We start from the raw sequence: 19,762 nt of genomic DNA, 5'->3' as shown, positions 1-19,762 counted from the left end.
TGCTCTGCAGTCAGGCGGGGAACCAGCTCGGAGGCTCCCAGGGGCTGGGCAACGCTCAGTTTTACCAGAGGGTGACGGGGAGGGGGGGGGGCCAAGTTTGGGCTCAGAGCGGAGCGCCCCGGAAAGTCGGATTCCCACCAGAGCCCACCGAGACCAAAGTCTGGTCTTCTGTAAGGATGGAGGCACAAAGCTTCGGGCCGTGCCGCAGCCGCCCGAAAAACGCTGGGGGAGCATCGCCGGTCGGCGTCGGTGTGGCCGCCTCAGGGCCGCCCGCGCCCGACGGCGGTTGCTCCCCAGCCGTTGGTCCGCAACCGCCGCCCGGGGCGATAAAAGCGGCGCGGGGGGAAGGCGGGCAAGATGTCAGCTCAGCCCCTCAGCGGCCGCCCGGCAGCGGCGGGCTCCCACACCCGGCGGCCGCCCGCTCGGTCACATGGAGGCGCCATTTCCTCTGCCCTTGCTGTGCCCTTAAGGCCGCTGTGCCGCCGGCGGTGCCCGCGCCTCGCCCCGCACGGGCGGCTGCGGGCGGCCGCCGCGTCCCCGTCTTCCCCCCCCGAGCGCCCAGCCCGGCGGAGAAGCAGGGGTGGCTACGACGGGAGAAGGGGCAGGGGGCGGCCGGCTACTCGGCTAAAAACAACCCTCTCCTAATAAAGCGATGGGGCCCGGGCCGCGGCGCTGCGCTCTCCGCGCCCTATAAATACGCTCCGTGCGCGGCCCGCGGGCTTTGGCCGGCGCGGCTCTGCAGGCGGCGCGGTGCAGCCGAGCGGAGCGAGCGCAGCGGGGCCGCCACTGCCGCCGCCGCCAGGAGAACCCCGGCCCCCGCGCCCCGCCACCCCAGCAAGATGCCCCGGGTAGACGCAGACCTCAAACTGGACTTTAAAGATGTCCTGCTCAGACCTAAAAGAAGCAGCCTCAAAAGCAGATCAGAGGTGGGGGCATTCAAACCCAGCATGCTTGCCTAACTTCCTTAACCTTCCTTCTCTCCCTGCTTTATTTTTATTCCCCGGTGTAACGTAGCAATGCCCTCCCCGATCGAAACGCCCTTTCCGTGGCGGGGGGGGGCGATGCCGCTGCTCCTGGGAGGAGGGGGGCCGGGGTTACGGAGCCCGCGGCGTGTCCGTGTCGTGTCGTGTGTCCCCCCCCCCCGCCCTTGGCGAGGCGAACCCCGGCCCCGGCGGAGCAGGAGGCGGCGGGCGCTGCAAGCCGGTGCCGCGCTGTCCTCCCCCGCTCCTCAGCAAAAAAATAAAAAAAAAAAGGGGGGGGGGGGGGGTTGTTGGTTCCTAACAGGTGCCTCTGCGGATTTCTGCGGCGCTGAGCGGGGGGGTGACCTCCGGTTGCCGTAGGGGCAGCGGTGGACCGGCAGCTCTGCCAGCCCCTCTCCGGGGCACCGGGGGGGGGGGGGGGGGGATGCGGTTACGCGCCCCGCAGCTTGGGCCGGCAAAAGGCGGGGGTGCGGGCCGGCAGAGGCATCTTCGCCCTCAGCCGCGGGGGTTGTGGGCAGCGCTGTTACCGAGTAACTGACGTGCTCTATTTAAAAAATAGTAGTAATAAAAAACAGCCAGCGAAGATGCTGGGGAGCGCTTCCCACGTCACAGGGTGCCCCGGGCTGGGTTCCCATCGGGTGGAAGCGCGGGGCGGTGGGGTGCGTTTCACCCTCACTTGTGTTAACAACCCCCGCGACCGGCCTCCTGCTGCTGCCTCCCCTGCGCCGGCAGAGCCCAGCCGTGCCCCCCCGCCCCGGCCAAGGCTGCGCCCCGCTGGCCCAGGGCCACTGCTAGCCGGGATATTGCTGTAGTTGCTTCTCAGCAGGGCTCAGGAAAGACCCCAGGAAATCCCATGAGGATTGCCTCTACAACAAAGATGGCTGCCTCAGGATTGAAGGTGCCTTCTCGTTTACCTCGCGTAACCCCAAGGTTAACAAAGGATTTAGTTTGACTCATGAAGGAATTACATTGTGTTGGGGGATGGAAAGAGGATTAAGCTTTTCTCCAGGGGAAGCAGAGTTGTAAGAGAGAGAGACCGAGACAAATCGAGCGAGGTAGAAAGGCAAGACTGGAAAGGGAAGCGAGGTGGCCGTGTTTGTTACAGGCCTATGGCCAGGGAATTTGAGGGCAACAACTAAGCAAAACTTTTTTGCCATTATGAAGGTATAAAATTGGAGAGGCCCTCTGAGTAGAAAGGTAATCTCAGGCTAGTTGTTCTTAATTTACAGAGAATGGGGTCCCAGCTGAGTAACTCCTGATCCTGTGCAATTACTGCTCACAAGGCCTGTAGGCCCTTTCCAGCCATTTGCTTGGGGACCTATGGTCCCTCTCTAAAATTCACTGTGCTGGCCTGGCAAACAGGTGGAGCTGTGCTCCACCGAGTGACATATGGCTCCTTCCAGTGCAGTGTTTTGTATATTTAGCCGCGTTCAGGCTGTGGAAGGAAGGGCTGCTGGGAAGGGAAAATGATAGGAGGAACACGAGCTGATACGGCAGGGTTGTAACGGGTGGCTATGATGAACTGTTAAAAACATTTCACATGAGAAAAAGTGCATGTCATGAGGGGGGTCAGTGAAAACCGATGAAGGTTAAGAAATTGGACACCATCACTGAGGCTGTAGCAACAGGAATAAACAGTGTCTGTGAGAGCCAGATCTGAAATGGACAGCCCCAGTCTGCTTCAAAACAAGAATATAAATAAATAGTTCTGGCAGAGGAACAGAGGCAGCATACTACAGTGCCTGTTACCCAGCAAGCTGCTGCTTTGAAGCTTATATCGGCAAGCGTCTGCTTCTCTGGTGTGAATACCTCATTTTGCACAAGGATAGCTTTTTATGCAGTAACTAGGATTAAGTCAGCTTCTTAGAGAGGCAGTTTGGGGTGCTTGCAGCTCTTCTTGTAGGTCTCCTATGTTGGTACTTGGTTTTGGTTCCTTGCACTGTCTTCATTTTCCATGATTGCTTTCTCTTTTTGAAAAGATACCAGAAAATTTGAAGCTTGAATTCAAGTGTCAAAATTCGTTAAAACAATGACTGGAGTGGGAGCAGCATTATCTGTATGTGGGGTCTTGGTACTCGTGCAGCCTGCTATTCTTGCCTTTGCTGGACTTGCCTCTGCAGGCTGTCCATTTTAAGTTCACCAGACAAGTGTCTTGTAGGAACTCTAGTCATTAATTTAAATTTGTAAATTCAAATAAGTCCAGGGACCTTTAACAGAACAGTCAATGTCCTAGTAGTTTCATATGTTGAAGGTCTAGGTAGGAGTTATAAAATACATTTTGTGATTTTCTTTCTGAAGAAACTTTTACTGTTGTTGAGTGATGGTGAGCAATCCTGGAGTCAGAAGTTATTTTCTCATAATGCATAGAACAATAAGCTATAAATTAGCTGTTAACCACTCAGGAAAGAGACAAAGAGATGGTCAGAAGTGCTACTAGAGGAACTAAGGAAAACCAGTTAGCTTTGTGATGCTCCTCGGTATGTTCGTCTTGAGTACACAGTTCTGGTGATCCCTTCACAAGAACAGCATAATATGCTAAAATAGGTACAGAGAATGGCAGCCAGGATGATCAGCAGTATTGACTGGTTTCCCCATGAGGAAAAAGCTAAACATACTAGGACTATTCAGTATGGAGAAGAAGCAACTGTGGAGGATATGCTAGAAGTCTATGAAGTGAGTGGAATGGGAAAGGTGAAACTGAGAAGTGGCTGTTGATTGTCTTTCACAAAACAAGAAGTAGGAAGCACTGAATGTAATTATCAGGCAAGGGTCATAGTTTTTACGCAACGTATAATTAATCTTTGGAATTTTTTGCTATGGGATATTGGAGAGGCTAAAAGTATGAAGGATTAAAAAAATTACAAGGCAAGTTCTTTGTCCATGAGTGGCTATTTAGCACAATGGATTGGAGGAGACGTTTGTCTTTGAAGGTCTCGAAGCATCAGCTTCTTGGGACCTGGGAAGGTAGGCTAGGGAAAGAGTCTTTCAAAACTTGCCTTGTTCTCATGTTGCCTTCCCAGACATCTGGTACTGGCTGTTTGGAGAACTAGGGCACCGCATAAACATCTCCAACCCAGTGTGCCATTTCTCCTGTTCTTATAGAACAAAAGCCTCATTAGGGGAAGCCCTGCAATTATCCCTCATAGACGCCTGCCGTTACAGTATTATCAGTTGTGTGGATAATTGCGTGAGATCCATCTGGCTGGCTGGCTAAACGAAGTCACATATGAGAAGTTAGAGTAAGCGGAGGTGAGAATCACTGAAAAAGTAATGGCCTTGTGTTCCCTGCAAAGCTTTGCATCTTGCCTCAGTCTTTTCTTAAACATACTCTTCTTCTCTACTTCTTTCTTAAGTTCATTTGAAAGAGGTGTTTTTTCTCTGTAAGGCAGTGGTTCTGGTACTATTGTCTGTGTAGAACTGGTTGTGTAATACTCTGTCTTTTTTTTTTTTTTCCTTGGTTTGAGTTAATAAATTGCATTAAAAGGGAGTAAAATACATTAAATTTTCATACTTATTTCATATCTATCTTCTTCATGCTATTTTCTCATGTTAGCTGCAGCTGCAATTCCCATAAGAATGTTATGTCATCAGTGATGGGTGGAGAATTGGGCCTCTCTGACAGTAAATGGGAAGAAGGGTGAGTCTCCATTAAGATGTGTCTTAGCTTGTTCACCAAAGTGACCCTTCCCTTATGAGCTTATACAAAATGAGAACCTGTTTCACAGTGTATCGCTGAGGCACCAACTTCTCTCTTATACAAATCAGTAGTAAAGCCCCCACCATATTAATCAATCAGAATGTAGCCTGAAATATGACAGTGCTCAAAATATGTTATAAATAAATAATCAAAGTCCTATATTTTTCATATTGCTTCCTTTCTGGTGATGGATTTCAGTTCATTTCAGGTCTCTGAATGTTCCTGGATTAAAGCTGAAGTAAGGAGTAATGAAAACTATGAAAGAAAGAGCCTTCATTTTCACTGTTACTAAAGGGACTAACCTAATATCTTAGACTTGTGCATTTCTTAGAGGTTTTCTTTTTCCCTTTTGCAAGATGCTAAGTAGACCAGTGGGAACTGATCTAAATTCGATATTACCTCTTGCAAATGTAAGGAACAAAATGCCTGATGTTACCAGGATCATTTGAGGATGCTGAAGAAGAAATAACTTTGAAGGTGAAGGCTGACACAGTTGTAAGAAATTAACTTAGAAACTAGCAGCCTCATTCTTTATTAAGCCAGGGTATGATTGTTCATGTTGTATGGAAAGAGTGGTGGTAACCATAGCCAAAAGTAAGAGCTTGCTTTATTATATTGTCATTTACATTAAAGATTGGGATAAAGCCCTCTATGCCCTGCAGACAGAGGGAGTTCCAGTTCTGACTTCTGTGGAGTTAGGACTTCAATGTGGGTTTCTCAGGCAGCCAAACAAACAGCTGAGGTTACTTCTGCATAAAATAATACACAGTCCTCATTGTCCTTTCTTTCCTTTCCAACCCCTTCTGTCTTCTTCTTTTTTTTTTCTTATTTTGATTCTCTTTTTCTTCAGCAAGAACTCTCTTTATCACAGAAAACATTATTTTACTTTTATATTTTCTTACTTGGAAGGCAGAAGTTGTAACAAAATAAATAAATAAAGTGTGGTAATAGTGGAATGAAAGGAGGAAGAATAGGAAACCTGAGGAAAATTAAGAAGCAGTGTCCAAACCTGCTGTATCTGAAGTCAGTGGCAAAACTCTTTGTTAAATTGCAGTCAATTACTTAAAAGAATGTGTGCCTTTTCATTGCAGGTCGACCTCACGCGCACCTTCACCTTCCGCAACTCCAAGCAGACATACACAGGAATTCCCATTATAGTGGCAAACATGGACACTGTGGGGACATTTGAAATGGCCGTGGTTATGGCAAAAGTAAGTCTTGATTCTCGTTTCTGCAACAATTGGGAAGCCACTGGGTGACAGTGAGCAGCCTTTGTTAATTTTTAGCTATGTTTGTTGGAGAACAGGGGAGCACGAGTTAAAAAATCCAGAACAAGAATGTGTGCTTTCGCTGCAAAGTAGCTGTGCTTTTACAGCAATACAGTTGCCAGAGACAAGGCTCCAGGTATAAGATAGTTTCAGTGGAGATGCTTGCTGGGACATTTCCATCTTGGGTGTAGCTCAGCTTCAGATGGAGCTTCTAGAGCTTAGTTTTTGAGGTCTATATTGTGCTCCCTTCCAGAAAAAAATCAGTAGCTGACAACAGTTTTGAAAGTGTAGGTTACTGGATAAAGCTGCAGCAGTCAGGAGTCACTAGTTAATTAGCCTCTGGCCTCCAGACTCACCCTAATTTCTTGCAGTGCTTAAGCGCATTCAAAATACTGACCATGACTTCATGAAACACATCAGAAGCCTGATCCTGAAAGGCTAGCTAAGTATGCTAAGTTACCTTTGAGGAGCTGTTTGGAGTTGCCTGGTCTTTTATTCACTCTTACTGTTTCTTTCAAGCAGGATGAGCCTATACTTAAAATGGGAATTTCTGATATCTTGTTATGCTGCAGCTGAGGGAAAAATGACTAACTTGGACATTAATATCAGTTTTCTTATTTTTGCTAGCATGCAATGTTCACTGCAATTCACAAGCATTATTCTCTGGAAGAATGGAAACTGTTCGCTGCCAATCACCCAGAATGCCTTGAGGTACATTTTCATACTGTAAATTATTATGGTTTATTGCTTTGTTCTGAACTCACATACACTGGAGTCTCTTGGGAATACTGTTGTCAAGTGAGGTTTTGGGGAATGAAGATATTTGCTGTTCTTAAATGCATCAAGGGAAGTTGCTTGTCCTGGTTTAAAAAGAATAGCTATGTGAGTCCATTATGAAAGTGCTTATATTATGCCGGAATGGAAACAGAGAAGTGTCCTGAACAAAGAAGAAGGAAATACTTGGGAATAGGTCTAACTGCTGTGCTTCTGTTGCTGTTAGGAGCTGTGGTAGTGCTGGTGAGGGAGCAGCCCAAGACCACAAATGCAAATAGCCTTGAATAACTCAACCACAAGCTGGCCCTGCACGCCCTTGTGCTAGGCAGAGTCTTTGCTACCAGGTGTGGAAGCAGGCCTGGAGCCTGCCAGCTGGAGGGGCCCAAGCGCTAGGCCCAAGCAGAGATGAGCGTTGAAAACTGTCAGAGCATATGTGTCCTACATTTACCTCCTTGCACTAGAGCTCACGCTGTGCTACTACTAGATGTGCTGCCCCACTTGTTCACAGGGTCCTAGCCTGAGCCATGACAGAGAAACACCATTTAATATATTTAAACGTTGACCTAAGTTCCGACTTTTTCATATCCAGATTTCTTCTGGCCGGCCCCTACACCAGGAGAGGCAGTATAAGAGTGTGCCTGGCTGTCTCCCCTCCTCCTAGGAGTTCAGTGGAGTTTTGAAACTTATTCTGTATAGAAAAGAATACTACACAGCTGCATTGTATCTTTACCTGTGGCACATTTTAGAATTATATTATAAAGACTATTGATTACAAGATTGTCTGAAAGCCAGCCTATCACTTAAGTTCATCAGGGTTGCTTGTATGCCAGTATAGGGTAGAAAGTGGTCCCAGGAATATCCTGTGTCTGAACACTTTGGCTCATTTGTGGTTCATAATCACTGGAGCAGGATCTCCTAGTGATTAAATACTGACTTGCTCTGTGACCTTGGATCTCTGCAGAGGTTTTGTGGGCCAGCAGCTGTGGAAACTATTTTTCGGTTGGAAAGAACTCATAGGAAAACAAAGGAGGAAGCAATCTGCTTGTTTTCAATGGTAGCTGACCCTACTTGAGCAAGGGGGTTGGACTACACAATCTCCAGAGGTCCCTTCCAAACTCAACTATTCTGTGATTATGTAGCTCAAGAGAGTGTTTGGTGAACTGAAAGACCCAGATTCCACTCTCTGACAGTGCCCCAAATTTTGCCACTCTGCCTTCCTGGAAATACACCAAGTTAGGGCTTCTTCTGTGTTTATTTTAATATGAGTACAGCTGAGCCTGCATCCATCTCAGGTGATTGTATCTGCCTATGAGAATCCACTTGTGAATGAAGAGCTGATAAAATGCTAATTTTGCTTTATTTTAGAACCTTAAACAAAACAGAAGTAACATATTGATATTCCCAGGAAGGTATTTGTTTCATATTATGTAGCATGATTTTCACTAGTTTCTAGCACAAGTCCTCCCAAGACTATGCAGAAAAAGACATGTGAAGTATGTGCTTATCCCAGTTTTTACAAACTACTACTCCCTTTTGTTCTCCCTGTCTTTGTAGCATGTGGCAGCAAGCTCAGGTAGTGGAAAAGCTGATTTGGACAAGTTAACAAGTATTCTAGAGGCCATTCCACCTATCAGATACATCTGCCTGGATGTGGCAAATGGCTATTCAGAGCACTTTGTGGAGTTTGTGAAGTCTGTCCGTGCCCTGTTCCCACATCACACCATTATGGTAAGTGTGTAGAAAGGGTGGAGGGGGTGTGTGGGAATTCTGTCCAGGAACAGGGCCCAGAGTTTGGTTGGTAGGCATCAGAAGCTCTGTGGTAGCTCCATCAATTTCTGATTCCTCATTTAAAAAAAGGAAAGAAAGAAAGAAAGAATGAATGAAAGAAAGAAAAAAAAAAGTCTGACTCAAACCTCTCATCTTCGAGACAAATATATGTAGACAGATACCCTTCTGAGAATATAGAGGGCAGCTCTATTCATCTGCCCTTTCAATTCAGCAAGAGGTTGACTCTGAGCCAAATGACGACTGTTTAATAACATGTTGGCATTGTCAGTCTTCCATTGCTGATAATTTCTGTGGGAATGTTCACTGTGTGCTCTGATACAGCAGTTTGATGTTGGCATGGCAGGCTGGGTGGATCCAATTTTTTTCCTACTCACATCTTCCTTCCCACACCAGATGTGACCTCTAATCATAAAGTGTGTAGGTTTGTGTTGGTGATTCCAAGCTGAGGTTTGCTATGGGAATGTGGCCAATGGCTGTTTTCATCAATTAGATCACTATGAAGACAGCTGAATGTAGACTAATCCTTGCCTATGATAAGAATCATAGGGATGTTGTGCAGTCGTGAATGGGGTCATCAGGGAGCAAAATAGTCAATGCTGGGGCTTTTCATGCACCTTCTGTGAGGTTACTGTCCAATCTCAGAGCATTAATGGCATGCTTTCTCCAGCCCTTTTGCACTAAGAGTAGGGTGTTTGCATCAACACGGGACTCCTTTCAGCAGAGCCCTACTGCTCCTGCTTGTTTCCCAGGGCCCTTGAAGAAATGGGTCTGAATTTGTTTCCATGAGAATAGCAGAAATTCTCAAACAAGCAGCAGATTCTTCGTGAGGCTACCAGCCTTTCTTCAAGCCAGTGCAGCAAAAAAATCATGTGTAGGCAACACTTCCTCACTTTTTCATGCCAGACACAAAGCTTCACACATGTGAAGTAAATGTGAAGTAAAAGTGGTCATAAATGCACGCTCTGACTTGGTTCAATAGGGAACTGCATGTTCAGGCAGCTCAGGGGAGACTACATTCCTTCCTTCCTCCCATGTCCGAGGAAGTCTGTGTTCTTGCCTCCGAACAATGGTGGCATTGGAAAATGGAGGTGGGCTGGAATGCCTGTGGGGTTCTGGGTTACCATAGGCTAATGAATAGGCATCCTTCAACAGCTTCCAGCAGACGTGGGAACCTTTCTGATATGACCGTACTTCCCATGGCTTTGGGGAGAGCTTTTGGAAGTATGAAATCATAGATGTGGGCTTTTTGAGATTCCTGCTCCATGTTCACTGCAGTGAGGGAAGGAGTTGTTTCCTTGCTTTGGATCTGAAGTGTTGTTCCTAGTGGTGTGATTACTCCAGTGTCTTTGGCTTGAAGAGTTGTGGGAGGGAGCTTAAACCACATAGTTAAAAAAAAAAAAAAAATCTTCCATATCAGGAGTGGAAAGAAAATTGTGTGTCATCCCCTCCTCCACCTCCTCACAGACTGCTGACTTTGCTGACTGAGGAGGGAACTCAGCCAAGACGAATTGCCCAGAAGGCATAGGAGGTCAATGTCAAAGTCAGGTATCAAGCCCAGATTTTAGTCCAAGGTCCTTAAGCCAGTCTCATCCACCTCCCACATCTGTTAAGCTGCCCGCTTAGTTTCTCTGCTTCTGTGACTAAGGTTGTTGTTACTTCACATCTCATTGTCCTGACAGCACCACCTGCTTGAGCACATAGACAGCCCTGACCTGTTCAGTTGCCTTCTCTGATTGTAGCTTCTTTCTCTGAACATGGTTTAGTATGGCTCATGTTTGTAATCTCCTGCACAGGGGTAATTTCCATTCCGAAAAGCCTGCTAACAAACTTGGGGTGTTCAAAACCCTTCTGTTTTCCAAAGCCTCCAGAGCCTGTGCAGTCCCTGAAAGTCTCTGGTTCAACTAGGGACACACACCTCTACCCCACTTGCAAATGAGTTTACTTTACGGTCTGTGCCAAAATGGCCTTTTGAAGCTATTCCAGGCTGAAATGCAGGAGCTCGTATAGGTTCCTTTTTATGATACTCTGGAAGACATGTCCTGCTGCTACCTGTTCTGTCTGCTTTGATGTCTCTGTGCTACGCCTGCAGTATGCTCTCTGCTGTTGTGGCTTTCAAACAAAAGGGTTAGCAGTTAAATAGAAGGTATAAAAATAAAGAAGCTTTCTCATAGCTGAAAGTGATCTCCAGGACCTTGCAGGCTGTCTTGTTTGCTTTCCTCAGCATGACCATTCATTCCACAGTCAGCTGCAGTGCAGTACGTAACAGTAACCCGACGTGGGGTGTCAGGGAACGTATGTTCCCAGGGGCCATGTAATGGGTTCAGCTCTGAGGCTGAAAGGTGATGTGCAGAGCAACTGTGGTTAACGTAGTACTCTCTGCGGCCAATACAGATGGAAGATGTCTCTTGTGTAACAACCTTTCAAATGCATGGTTTTGCCTTTTTAAATACTTGCTTTTATAATCACATTACCTTATTTTCTTCTTCCTGGCTCTGACACAAGCTCTTTTCACTCCTGCCTTTCATATTAATTTACAAAGAAGATCAGTTTCTCCATGGAACACAAAGGATAGGGAAGACAAACAGGGGCACAAAGGTACAACATGACTTTCCTTAAATCACTTGTTAGATTGAGGATGGAGGAAGCAGCAGTATTCAAGTCTCCTGAATGTCTTACAAATGCATTGCCCCCCAGGATCAAGAGTAATGGTCCAGTGGGGTGTTTGCTGTAGCACAGCATCATGTGCTTGGGTTGTGCCTACTCACTGAAGTCTAAAGCAAAACTTCAGTTGACATTCATGATGGAGGGTCACAGCCTTTATATTACAGTAAGCGTAGTCCTTATTTATTAGTGTAATTGTAGATGTTAGCGTTCTTCCATTTCACAGGAAGTCTGTTTAGCAAGCTAAGATATCTTTGCCAGCAAGCTTTGCCAAGTTTTTATCCTGAATTTTCCTTTTCGCAGCGTTCTCTGTTCATTATACAGAAGAAACCCCGGGGAGGGGAGCAGGGAGTGTGGCAGGAAGGAAAATGCTGGGGCAGGAGCACACTTGCAGATTCAGTAGCACCCGCAAGATGTGGGCCAGAGCGGGATGCAAGCGGAATCGCAAAGCAGGAGCAGAGGGAAACAGCAGGGGCCAGAAACTGTTGCTCCCCTTGGAGTCAGTAGCAGAACTTCTCAGGGCCTTAATGGAGGCATAATTCAGTCAGAGAAAGCCATGCAGACTGCTCCCAGTTTATCTCTGGAAAAGCAGCAGAGTCAATCCAGTCACCCCCACCAGGGCTGGGGTCTCAGAGCAGGGGCCAGGTGGGATCACAGGGTTGGAGACAGTGATGCTGCCGAGGCTATCTTGGGTCACTCACAATACTGAGTGCAAACGCCCACCCGATACAGCTCAGCCTCGCAAAGGGCATCATCTCCATCTTACGGTAAAGCACCCCTTGCTTTGGTGGGTGGGAGGTGTCCTTTGGCAGTGTTCCTGATAGTGTGGAGGCACAGACTGTGCTTTCCTCTAGGATACAAGAAGAAAGTTTGAGAACTGTTGTCACAGACACTTCTCCCCAGCTTGATCCATTGCCATTTGCCAGCAGCTTTCAATCAGTGAGGCAGTGTTCTTGTCTTAGTCAGTGTGAGTCGATATTTATAGCAGGCTTTTATGAGGCACAGTATCAAATGCCTGACTGAAATTCAGAGGCACTGCCCTACTGTGTTCACTAATTTTGCTTGTCTGTCAGAGAAGCTGTAGCCTTTATAATCCTGTTAGGTGAAATCTTGATCCCATTAAAGTCAGTAGTGAAACTCTGTTTGACTTTTCTGAGGCCAGGATTTCCCTTAGGACTGACCCACAGTTCAGTCATCCTGGATACTGCTGGAATGAGCCAGGGTGACGCTCACTTGAAACCTCACATTGAGTGATGGTACAGCTGAATGTCGGCCTGAGTGTGTAAGGCCAGGCCCACAGCCAGGGTAATTTGTTGTAGCCCCTAATAACTGACCGCACTGAAAGCATGGTAGTTTACCTGACTTTCAGTTGTTACTGATGCTGTTACTTTACTGCCAGGGGTAGCAAAGTTAGATTAGCGGTAAGGTAATTACTGGGCTCTCTCTCTTTCGAGGAAGCCAGTTCTGTAGCAGATTAGAAATGCATTGGTACATGGACTCATCATTAAGATGAGCATGGTTTTCATTAATACAATACTTCCACCAATTACTATGTTCCCTGACTACTTGCCCAAATACACTACAAAACGTATTGTCTGTAGTGGCTTCTTTGTACAAGTTCCAATTGCTTTACTTGCTTTATAGTCTTAGTTAATTTTAAGGAGGTTTTATCTCTGTAGTCTCAGTCTTTCTATATTCATGTTTTCAGATTTTTTTTAGTTGAAGTATTCTGGCTTTACCTTACAGGTGGGGCTTTAAAAAGCCCTTTTGTCTCTATTCAGCTGTCATACTGGCATTGATGGTAAAGCAAGAAGCATTGGTTTCAGTGGAAGTAGAGTTCAGCTGGATGTAAGACAACAGCTTTCCTTGCTCTTCAGCTGTGATACTAGAGTGTCTTCACATACAGATAGCTGTGCCTCTCTCGTAGTGGTTTTTTTTGTGCTCTCTGAGGTCTGCAAAAGGTATCTAAAAGAAGCAAGCCTGTCATTGGCAGGTTGAAGTCTGCTATGTAGAGCTCCATGTCTTCCCTGAAAATTTGTTGAGGATCTGCAGATTCAGAAAGACAGAAACCACTGATGTGTGTACATGCATTCCAGGAAAAAAAGTATGCTGGGGACATAAGTGCTTTTCCCTGCTAGGATGAGCATTTTGAATCAACATATGCAGTTCCAGCATTTTCTAGCAGTAACTTAACATTAAACGTCTGGTTAGCATTTCTGAAGAGACAGTTTGACAACCCACTATGCTCAGCTAATAAGAAGACACTGCTGTTTAAGTTAAATACGTATTTGATCCCAAATCTCATGGAGCCACTGACTTTCATACCCGTTCATTCCTGTTTATGAATCTGTTGCATGTACTCCAGTACTTCACCAAGTTATAATGTGCTGCATGTCATACTGCACAGGTAGTCATCTGCCTTCCAGATGTGAACTGCTTCCTTAATGTTGTAAGCAGCATGCTCTCCATCACCCCACCTTGGAGTGTACAACACTTAGTATAACAAATTACCACTGAGCAGAAAGGAAGCAGCACTTAGCTGGAAACACTGTACCTGTTATATGTTCCTTATTTCCCGACTGTTCTATTTTATTTTATTTTTAATCAATATCATGCAGTTTTGAGCAAAGTTAAGTGGTCCTCTGTCATAGACCACAAATCGCTGCCTAACAGTATAATTGTTTTTATAAGTGCCTCAGGTGGTGGCTTGTCAGCTGTTTCAGGCTAATAAAAGGGGGAAGTAAAATTCATTAAAAAAAAAATAATGGTGAAATAGGAGCCAAAAATCAGTAAGTGGAGAATAGGCCTTGCCCAACATTCCCTGGGTAGCTCCTGTTGACTTCTGCAGGAGTTCTGTTTCAATAAAAACTAAGAAAATATTAAGTAAGGATTTTCGGATTTGTCTCCTGCTCTGCCCATATCAGTACTGCTACAAACACTTGCTAAGTCCTGGAATATCATTATGTAAGAAGTTTTCTGAACATCTCCTGATCCTAAATTCAGATCTCCGCAAATGAATAGTCCATCTCAGTACAAGCGCAAAATGGATGATGCGGAAAACTGGACTCCTGTTTCATACAAGTTTATTTTGTGCAGTTTTTCTAGTTAGGAACATGCTGTAGACAAGAGACAAGCCACAGAGCTGAAATCCAAACCATACTTGGTTTTCAAACATCTGATGGGTTGATGGAATGATGGGCCTGATGGGATTCATCCCAGAGTACTGAAGGAGTTAGTGGATGTTACAGCAGGACCCCTCTCAATCATCTACCAAAGGTCTTGGGAGACTGGGGAGGTCCCCGCCGACAGAAAGCTAGCCAACATTATTCCAATTTACAAGAAGGGCATGAGGGAAGACCCAGGAAACTACAGACCTGTTAGTCTAACCTCAGTAGCTGGAAAAATTATGGAGAAGATCATACTGTGTGCTATTGAAAGACATTTAAAGAACAATGCAATATTCAGGCATAGTCAACATGGGGCTCACAAAGGGAAAGTCCTGTTTAATTTAATATCCTTCTATGATAAGGTCACCTGCCTAGTGGACAAAGGGAAGGCAGTGGATGTAGTTTTTCTGGATGTTAGTAAGGCTTTTGATACTGTCCCTCACAGTGCCTTCTGGACAAGTTGTCCAACTGCGGGATGAGCAGGTACACAGTGCGCTGGGTGAAGAACTGGCTGAAGGGCAAGATGCGAAGGGTTGCAGTGAATGGTGCTACATCTGGCTGGCAAGCAGTTACCAGTGGTGTTCCTCAGGGCTCAATTCTAGGGCCAGTTCGCTTCAATATTTTTATCAATGATCTGGAGGCAGGAGTTGAATGCACCATTAGCAGGTTTGCTGATGATACTAAACTGGGAGGTGCTGTTGACTCTCTCGAGGGACAAGAGGCCTTGCAGAGGGATCTAGATAGATTGGAGCATTGGGCAGTCATCAATGGCATGAAATTGAACAAGAACAAATGCCAGATTCTGCACCTAGCATCGAGTAATGCTGGGCACAAGTATAAATTGGGAGGGGAGTGGCTGGAGAGCAGCCCTGCGGAAAGGGATCTGGGGGTGCTGGTTGACAGCAGGGTCAACATGAGCCAGCAGTGTGCCCTGGCAGCCAAGAGGGCAAACTGCACCCTGGGGTGCATCAAACACAGCATAACCAGCTGGTTAAAAGGGGTGATGATCCCACTGTATTTAGTGTTGATGTGGCCTCACCTTGAGTACTGTGTGCAGTTCTGGGCCCCACAGTTTACGAAGGATGTGAAGGTCCTTGAACGTGTCCAGAGGAGGGCAGCAAAGCTGATGAAGGGGCTGGAAGGCAAATGCATTCTTGTGTGTCAGGCAAGATATTTCCACAGGAAAGGCAAGCATTGTGCAAAGCGCTGGTGAGAATTCACCTGTACCACTATGGACAGTTCTCATTCCTCAGGTTCAAGAAAGAGAAATTCTGTCTGGGGTGAAGGCAGACAAAGACTAAGCAGTTGATTAGGGGCATGGAGGGCCTACAGAAGAAGACTACTTGAAGGAGCAAAACAAAGGCTGAGAGGGCTGCCATCACTTTCAAGAAGGTATTGAGGATGAAGGCCAAAGGAGGAAAAGAGTTAGGAAAGTGCAAGGAAAAATATGGTAAAGAACACAAAACAATTCAGGACTTCTTTCCAAGAAGAAGACCTCATATAAACAGCATGCTGTCTACATCTCTGCAAAGTTCATGCAGAGGGAACCAAACCCCTTTCTTTCACCTCTGGCTTCACCACAACCAAATGAATGTATATGGTATAAATACCCTTATTTACATAATCTAAATGTACATAACCAATTTTGGCACCAAAGTACAAAATGGCAAGAATAATACCTTTCTTACTCTTTCAGTACTCAAAATATTAAATCCTAAAGGAAAAAGAGATTTGCCAGGGTTTTAAATAAGATCTGAGCATCTTCCCACAAAGTGAGGTACGCAAATGGGATGGAGGGATATGGGCTCTTCAGGAGGGATAAGCAGGGCAGGAGAGGTGGAGGAGTTGCACTGCATGTAAGGGAGAGGTTGTACTGTGTAGGCCTTATGTTTAGGGTTGAGAGCCGCTGAGTGAGGATTAGCGGGATGGAAGACAAAGCAGGTATCCTGATGGGATCCTAAGGACTGGGGTTTACTGGACCAATCATGAAATTCATTTGACTTGATAATGTACCTGTGTGATTTGTTTGATCTCTGTGGCATGCACAATGAACAATATAGTGAACTATATTCTTCCTGACTCTATATAGTTCAACTCATAAAAGCTCTAGATAAAACTCTACATTATCATCGTTAGTCTTTACTGCAGTAGTCTTGAAATCTCCCATATATGTGATATTGTTCCTTCTGTCTAGGCAGGCAATGTGGTGACAGGAGAGATGGTAGAAGAACTTATTCTTTCCGGAGCAGATATTATTAAAGTGGGTATCGGACCAGGTAAGTCAAATCCAGTCAAATAAGGGTGACTTATGGTAACATGATGTCGTGGTTTAACCCCAGCCAGCAACTAAGCACCACACAGCCGCTCGCTCACTCCCCCCCGGTGGGATGGGGGAGAGAATCGGAAGAGTAAAAGTGAGAAAACTCATGGGTTGAGATAAAGACAGTTTAATAGGTAAAGCAAAAGCCACACGCACAAGCAAAGCAAAGCAAGGAATTCATTCACTACTTCCCAGCGGCAGGCAGGTGTTCAGCCATCTCCAGGAAAGCAGGGCTCCATCACGCGTAACGGTTACTTGGGAAGACAAACGCCATCACACCCAATGTCCCCCCCTTCCTTCTTCTTCCCCCAGCTTATATACTGAGCATGATGTCATATGGTATGGAATAGCCCTTTGGCCAGTCTGGGTCAGCTGTCCTAGCTATGCTCCCTCCCAGCTTCTTATGCACCTGGCAGAGCACAAGAAGCTAAAAAGTCCTTGACTAGTGTAAACTCTACTCAGCAAGAACCAAAACATCAGTGTCTTATCAACATTATTCTCATCCTAAATCCAAAACACAGCACTCTACCAGCTACTAAGAAGAAAATTAACTCTATCCCAGCTGAAACCAGGACAGTATCCACCCCTTATTCCATACCATTTACGTCATGCTCAGGTCCCACATTATCCAATACATCCTCATTAACCACCACCCCACTTATTCTATGGACCACTCCTGTAAAATGTCTGTAAAATGTCCATAAACATCCACAAATGTCCACATAATGTCCATTGAGTTCATTTAGTCCGTGACTTTGGGCTCCATCGGTGATGGTGATCACTCAGGACAGGAGAGGTGGTGTGTTGCGTGGAGTTACTGGGCACCAAAGCCAGCTCAGGTCGGGTTACTGCTGCACTTGCACTGCTTCTTGTAAGGCTTCTCCTCCATTTGTTCAGGTGGTTCCTGCTATGGTAATTCCTATAACATGCAACTCAGATCATGGGTTACAACAATTTAAAGGTATTTCCATTACAATCTCCACCCCTGGCCACTTTGGGCCAGGATTAACATTGCAATGAACTCCTCCCCTTGCTCCTAGCCTGGCTAGCAACAAGGGGTTCCTGTTATAGTAATTCTCATAACATGCAACTCAAATCCTGGGTTACAACAATTTAAAGGTATTTCCATTACAATCTCCACCCCTGGCCCCTTTGGACCAGACCATTGGGCTTAACACTGCAATGGACTCCTCCCCTTGCCCCTGCTTCGGCTTGGACTTATCCACAGACTGTAGTCCCTTAGGGGTTTACCTGCTCCAAGTGGAGCCTTGTCTATGAGCCACAGTCTCTCCAGGGGTATACCTGCTGTGGCATGGATTTATCCACAGCCACAGTCACTTAGAGGTGCACCTGTTCCCACATGACCTTCTCCATGGGCCACAATGCTTTCAGAGATATACCTGCTCCAGCGTGGCCTTGCCCGCAGCCACAGTCTCTTCAGAAGTAAACTTGCTCCACCATGGCCTTACCCGCAGCCACAGTCTCTTCAGAAGTGAACTTGCTCCACCATGGCCTTACCCATGGCCACACGCTTTGAGGTGCTCCAGCATGACCTCATGCACAGCCACTGATGCTTCAAGGTGTACCTGCTGCAGCACGGACTTATCCACAGCCACAGATGCTTCGAGGTGTACCCTCTCCAGCGTGGACTTATCCTTGGGCCACAATCCCTTCAAGAAGTATACCTGCTGTGGCACAGACATAACCATGGCCACAGACTCTTCGAGACATACCTGCTCTGGTATGGGCTTATCCACGTCCACAGGCGCTTCGGGGTGTCCTGCTCCCACATGGACTCATCCACAGGTCACAGTCCCTTTGACTCGAGTTCACACTGGAGTTCCAGCCTGTCCAGTACAGCAGCGCAGAAACAGCAGCAATGCCCTGGCCATCTGCCAGCCCAGGGCATGGCCGTTGTTGTTATCAAAATGTTCCCAGGCACAGCACAGTAAGATGATAAGCAGTTCAGCAAGTAGCAAAAGCAAAAAGCAGCCACTAACGAGCACTATACTCTAATATACAGTAAGGCAAGCAAGCCCCATGGCAAGTACAGAAGCCTGCTGATTCATACCTAAACAGCACTAACAGCTATAAATTCAGTCTAGCACATTCCAATTAAATCTGTCATTATCTCGAACCCTTCGAGCCCCACGTTGGGCGCCAAAAAGGACTGTCGTGGTTTAACCCCAGCCAGCAACTAAGCACCACACAGCCGCTCGCTCACTCCCCCCCGGTGGGATGGGGGAGAGAATCGGAAGAGTAAAAGTGAGAAAACTCATGGGTTGAGATAAAGACAGTTTAATAGGTAAAGCAAAAGCCACACGCACAAGCAAAGCAAAGCAAGGAATTCATTCACTACTTCCCAGCGGCAGGCAGGTGTTCAGCCATCTCCAGGAAAGCAGGGCTCCATCACGCGTAACGGTTACTTGGGAAGACAAACGCCATCACACCCAATGTCCCCCCCTTCCTTCTTCTTCCCCCAGCTTATATACTGAGCATGATGTCATATGGTATGGAATAGCCCTTTGGCCAGTCTGGGTCAGCTGTCCTAGCTATGCTCCCTCCCAGCTTCTTATGCACCTGGCAGAGCACAAGAAGCTAAAAAGTCCTTGACTAGTGTAAACTCTACTCAGCAAGAACCAAAACATCAGTGTCTTATCAACATTATTCTCATCCTAAATCCAAAACACAGCACTCTACCAGCTACTAAGAAGAAAATTAACTCTATCCCAGCTGAAACCAGGACACATGAGGAGAAGTTGTCCAGATGCAACCAGTGTATAATGCTGTTTGCTTGCCCTTGCACATAGTATATTTAAGAAATACAGGGGCAGGGTGCTAGTGTTTTGTACTGCAAAGTGTTACATATTCTGTCTTCTGGCAGTGAAGATGACTATTATTGGAAGCACTGAGTTGCCCAAGTTACTGACATTATCAGTGATAATGTCCGTTGTGTTTAGGAACACTTTTTCTAGCCTGTTGAAAAGAGGCTGAGTCATCCCAGCTCAAAGGATACTGTGTTCAGGTATCCACTTCTGTCAAGGAAAGATAGGTCTCTAAATAGCTTTATGATTTGTGTGCTGAGGTTGCCCATCTTGTCAATGTCT

The 19,762-nt window shown here is 46.3% G+C and overlaps 1 protein-coding gene across 6 annotated transcripts in view; it reads left to right on the top strand.

Annotated features, from left to right (window-relative positions):
- Positions 1-500: 500 nt before the first annotated feature.
- GMPR (guanosine monophosphate reductase) overlaps positions 501-19,762 on the top strand; it is a 55,884-nt gene continuing 36,622 nt past the window's right edge. For 3 of the 6 annotated variants that reach the window (XR_014229636.1, XM_082325649.1, XM_082325648.1), the window contains exons 1-5: positions 501-926; positions 5,769-5,888; positions 6,573-6,656; positions 8,274-8,447; positions 16,530-16,611. Coding sequence is in view for 5 of the 6 variants with exons in the window: in XM_082325649.1 (XP_082181775.1) it covers positions 840-926; positions 5,769-5,888; positions 6,573-6,656; positions 8,274-8,447; positions 16,530-16,611 (547 nt within the window). In the remaining variant the exon portion in view is untranslated. Of the gene's footprint in view, positions 927-4,533; positions 4,618-5,768; positions 5,889-6,572; positions 6,657-8,273; positions 8,448-16,529; positions 16,612-19,762 lie in introns of all 6 variants that reach the window. The other 3 variants (XM_082325650.1, XM_082325651.1, XM_082325652.1) reach the window with 3 other exon arrangements.

This window comes from Platalea leucorodia (assembly GCF_965183815.1).
Source record: "Platalea leucorodia genome assembly, chromosome: 1".
NCBI lineage: Eukaryota > Metazoa > Chordata > Aves > Pelecaniformes > Threskiornithidae > Platalea > Platalea leucorodia.
The sequence above is the reverse complement of the archived record's forward strand: the minus strand, read 5'-3'. Positions and strand labels throughout refer to the sequence as shown.